At 37.6% G+C, this 5,484-nt stretch overlaps 1 protein-coding gene across 1 annotated transcript in view; it reads right to left on the bottom strand.

Moving 5' to 3' along the window:
• Positions 1-1,675, bottom strand: part of LOC109329301 — a 2,215-nt gene extending 540 nt beyond the window's left edge. The window contains exons 1-2 of the mRNA XM_019562979.1: positions 1,423-1,675; positions 220-1,380 (exon numbers count right to left, since the gene is read on the bottom strand). Of these exons, the coding sequence (XP_019418524.1) occupies positions 220-1,380; positions 1,423-1,675 (1,414 nt within the window). The remainder of the gene's footprint in view (positions 1-219; positions 1,381-1,422) is intronic.

The raw sequence follows: 5,484 nt of genomic DNA on the forward strand, positions 1-5,484 counted from the left end.
TCTTTTGTCTTCCCTGCTATATCCAACAAGGTTGCAATTATATTGTCAAATATATTTTTCTCTATGTGCATTACATCAAGGTTGTGTCTTAAAAGATTGTGCTTCCAATATGACAACTCAAAAAAATTGATTTCTTCTTGCATGGACCTTCGTTGGACTTCTTTTGCATCTTTCCAAACATATTATTGAAGTTTTCTAACAATGTTAAGATATGCACACCTTCTAACAAATGAGATGGAGACCTAAATTCTTTTCTCCCATTAAAAGCTTTTGCATTTGATCTATATTCATGATCCATAGGCAAAAAAACGCGATGGTCCATATAACACATTTTTTGACTATGCGTCAGATAAGCTAAATTAGTTTCATAATTACAACAAGGGCATGCAAGTTTCCCTTTTGTACTCCGCCCACTCAGCATAGCATACGCAGGGAAGTCATTAATAGTCCACATCAGTGCTGCTCTCATCTGAAAAGTTTGATTTTTTGAAGCATCATAAGTCTCTACTCCTGACTCCCACAATAATTTTAAATCATCAACTAGTGGTTGGAGGTAGACATCAATATCATTTCCTGGTGATTTTGGTCCAGGGATTATTAATGATAGAATAGAATACTCAGCCTTCATGCACCACCAAGGGGGGAAATTATATGGTATTAGTACCACAGGCCATTTACTATGAGACAAATTCATTAATCTAAAAGGATTAATTCCGTCACTAGCCAAACCAAGTCTTATGTTGCGTGAGTCAATAGCAAAGTCAGGATGACGCTTGTCAAAATCTTTCCATGCCTCGCCATCGGCAGGATGTCTCAACTTCCCATCTTTTGAACGCTCTTCTTCATGCCACCTTAACGAGCTAGCTGTCTTTGAACACATAAATAGTCTTTGTAGTCTAGGAATTAGGGGAAAGTATCTTAAAACTTTAGCAGGGACTTTGTGAGCATTCTTGTTTTCATCATTCTCAGTAGATGATTTTGTATATCGTGAAGCACCACATACATGGCAGGAGAAGTCATTCTTATGATCCTTCCAATACAACATGCAGTCATTAGGACATGCATCAATCTTTTCATAATCAAGCCCCAAATCCTTGATCATGCCTCTAGTTTTATAAAATGAATCAGGGATATTCAAATGAGGCATAGCTTCTCTCAAGAGCCCTAACAAGGAGGTAAATGATGCATTGCTCCACCCATGAAGACATTTCAACAAGTACAATCGAATCGTGAATGACAATGTAGAGAAATTCTTACAACCTGGGTACAACTCTTGTTGCGCTTCTTCAATTAGATTATAGAACTTTTTAGCATCATCATTGAGCCCCTTGTTGAGTTCACTGTCTTCTGCCACATCTCTAATCGTATCATGCAATAATCCTTCAATGTCATCAACTTAATCATCATCATCTTCTATACAACCATCAAGATCCATGTCTGTTAGAACCTCACCATGACGAATCCATACATCATATCCTTTTCCAAACCTATACCCTATTAGATGGTCATACACTATAGCCCTGACTTCCCAGCAAGTATTGTGACATTTAGCACAAGGACACAAAATTTCTCCTCCTTGCGGTTTTCCATTGGTGTAAGCATAGTTCAGAAAAAACTCAACACCATCAATGTACTCTGAGCTATACCTCGGCAATTTAATCCATTCTTTGTCCATCACGGTAACTAGGATTTTGGAAAATAAAAATAATTAAATTGGTCTCCCTATTAATCAAGTTCAAGATGAACTTCACAGATGGCCTACTCTAGGAGTGGTAATTAATAAAACAGAAGCACACAACATGTATAACTTAAATAACTACTACCACAAAACATAACAAAGAACACATTAAAAAATAAAGCCTATAAATGTATATATTGGAAGTTACAAACACATGACCTCAGAACTACAATCATGGTGCCCTATGCAGTGAGAAGTACAATGTCTAGCCTACATTATAAGAGTCACTTGCATAACCTCCCGCACTTGTCTCTTTTTGGCTGACCTGGAAGTGCCCTAGCAGGAAATCCCCCAGAAATCATATTGATGTCAACTGAGCTCCTCTGTCTCCGGTTGTTTGGACGGTAGTTGTTTGTCCGGTCCCTATTTGGGGGACTCTGTCAACGGGACTATGGGGACCATCTTTGCTGAGCTACCCCAGCGATGAAGCATTGCCAGAGGTCAACCTAAATCAGATTTTCAATCGTGTCTTGCAGTTGGGTGCAATCTTTAGTCATATGGTCAAAAATTTTGTGAAATTCACAATATTTTGTTCGGTCTTGTGGCCCCACCTTTTTTTTTGGGTTAGGCTTGGGCAGTTGGACTAGGTTTGCAAAATTTTGGAGCGACTAGCATTGACAGGGGTGTAGGTCGTATATTTGTATTTTTGGGGTAGTCTTGGGGGGTTATCTCTGGGTGGTCTTGGAATTTTGGCCTTTTTGCTTCCTATGAGGGGTTGTGTGTATAGTGCTCGATGGGTAATCAGACATTGTGGGTTTCTTCGATATTAATGAATTATTGGGCCTTGGAGCAGAAGTCCTCCATAGTGAGGTCACTATATTTAGCTAGCTCAGTTCTGAAGCGACCATCTTTTAGACCCATGACCAGTACATGCACCGCGACATCGGCACTTCAGGTGCAGACCTTGACTGACTCAGCATTGAACATATCTAGGTATGCACAGATGGATCATGCAGACGTTGTTGAATACTAGACAAGGAATAGGACGATCTTGGTTATTCCTTGCTATCCGTAAACCAGATATTGAATGTGCTAGCCAATGTGGACCACTGATCGATACTTTTTGGTGCTAGTTGAGTAAACCAGTAGGGAGCAGTGCGTTTCAGAGTGAGTGGGAATGCTCGACACATGATGGGGTATGTTGCTTCGTAGAAGAGCATAGATGCTTCGAAAGCATTGAGGTGGTCATAGGGGTCCGAAGTTCCATCATACTGGTCGATATTGATTGGGCGGGCCAAATATTTTGGTAGAGGAAGTTCCATCAGTGAATGGGTGTTTAGCTCCATAAACGTTATGGTCGAAGAGGTGGATATGATTTGTGGTCTTTGTGTGTAAGGGAATTTTGTAGATAGGAAGGGATTCTCCGGTGGAATCGGCGGTAAGTGTGTGGATGGCTGGTCACGGTGGTTTGTATCTTGACTCTGGCTTAGACTAGCGGAATATTTCCAACAATTTAGCCTGCTGCTGGATTACCCTTTCTTGTCGCTCTAGAATTTGAGGAGTTGTTGGGTGATTGTTGGTGGTTGTTCTAGGGCATTGTGGTTCTAGCATGATCTAAAGGTTGTATTTGTGATGTAGGGTTGATGGAAGGTGCATGTGGTTGAGAGGTATGTTTGTGGGTGTTGGTTCTATTTGGCTGGTAAGGTTTGCTTGTTTTCAGGTGGTCACCATAGTGTAGGTAAGCCATAATTGGCGTGATCGATGCCGTACCCGATGCAAATAATATAACAATTAAGAACTGTAGTACTAGGAAGTGACTCATAGGTCGTTTCCCAAGGATTATCTTTCAAGCAAAGATTCAAACACCTTATACTTAAACACACAAAGGGGGTTTTGTTTGATTAGTATGAACAATAAGCAAATTCAGAAACAGTAAATAACAATATGATCAAATGGCTAAATACCTTTGGTTCGTTTGTTCACAACTCAATCCTCGGTTTCAAAAGATTATTTTCAGATTCCAACCATTAACTTCCGAATTTGTTGAGAATCAATTAACTAAGCGATAATCAATTCAAAGTTCAAGAACCTAAACCTCTAACTAGGCGTAATCATTATAGGCATGAAACAATTAATAAATTCACACGAACTAAGCATTCATCCACTAGAGAGAGTAAATCAACTAAGTGAAGATAAACTCAACCAACTAGTTTCTAAGCAATGGAATTATGCAAACCATATTCAGAAATAAGATAAAAGAAATCAACAATAAAGAAATCGAAAATGCATTAATAACAAAACCTCAAGAGTTGTGATACATTACCAAACGAATTTAGTCCATAAATTTAGCCTTCAATGGAAATGGAAGAACAAACTGAAAATGAAAAATGAAGAAGAAGTGAAACCCTAGCATAACAAAAAGAGGGGAAAACGAAGATGTATGTGTTTCAAAGATGAGGAAAAGTAAAGTGAGTGTGTTTGGAGTGGGGAATCCGAATTTAACCCCTCCAACACACATAAAACCGAATTGGGCCTAAACAATGGGCCCAAAGCTAAATTACAATAAAAAACTCCTAAAATAAAAATGCAATCTTCACTTCAACACATATTCACCTCTTCCATAATGCCCAAAATGCCACTGATGCCAAATATGATCTGAAAATGATAATAGATTTAATTAGGCCAAATAATCCAAAATTATAAACACACAAAGGGGGTTTTGTTTGATTAGTATGAACAATAAGCAAATTCAGAAACAGTAAATAACAATATGATCAAATGGCTAAATACCTTTGGTTCGTTTGTTCACAACTCAATCCTCGGTTTCAAAAGATTATTTTCAGATTCCAACCATTAACTTCCGAATTTGTTGAGAATCAATTAACTAAGCGATAATCAATTCAAAGTTCATATGTACCAAAGTTAGTCATGCAAGAAGATCACAAAAAATAGAAAATGAAATACCTAAGAAAATCACATACTTCACAATGAAATCGAGGAAATGTAATGAAATGGGCAAAATAAAACACACAAGATTAAAAGAATCAAATCAAGATATCCATGAAAATCATCCAATGAATTCAAGTATGCCACAAAACTAATCAAACCAAAAGGCAAGTCACAACAATGATAGAACCTCACAAGATATGCTCTCTAAAGTGTTTACACTCATGTGCCTTTGTTTGCAAGTGTTTACACTCAAAAGACTTTATGAAAACAAACACAATCATAGGCTTGACAAGCCTCGAACATCAACATCATAAGTACATGCACATAAAGATCAAAAGGATTTTTCAAGGTTGTAATTGGGCCAAGGACAAGGTAGGATAAATATGGGATATGTAGGTAAAACCAAATGGAATATAGGAGCAATGGGGAATAAGTAAAAAGTAAGCAAAATCAAGCCAAAATAAGACCAAATCTCTAATTCCAATATTCTTTGCCTTACTCAACGTTTTATTCACTTTTGTGTCTCTTTTTGTTGTTTTTCTTTCTCTTTCGTTTTTTTTTTGTTTTTTATATGACCACTTATGTACACAATTGTATTAACCATCATTAAGACAAAACCAAGAATCACAAGATTTGAAGAACAATGCACCCTTTCTTACTTAATACCCATTCCCAAAACAATTCCAAAGCTCCAAAACTCCCTAAGGTTAGGACAATCATGGGTTTTCACTTATAAGCTTGTAATGCGCTAAATAACAATGAAAGAGGTAAAAGTCTCAAAGCGGCTATCAAAGGATAAATTCGTTCAAGGTAGGCTTATAAGGCTAAGTGGCTTATTCAAAAGAAATGCCTAGATC

The sequence above is a fragment of the Lupinus angustifolius genome, chromosome LG16 (assembly GCF_001865875.1).
Source record: "Lupinus angustifolius cultivar Tanjil chromosome LG16, LupAngTanjil_v1.0, whole genome shotgun sequence".
Lineage (NCBI taxonomy): Eukaryota > Viridiplantae > Streptophyta > Magnoliopsida > Fabales > Fabaceae > Lupinus > Lupinus angustifolius.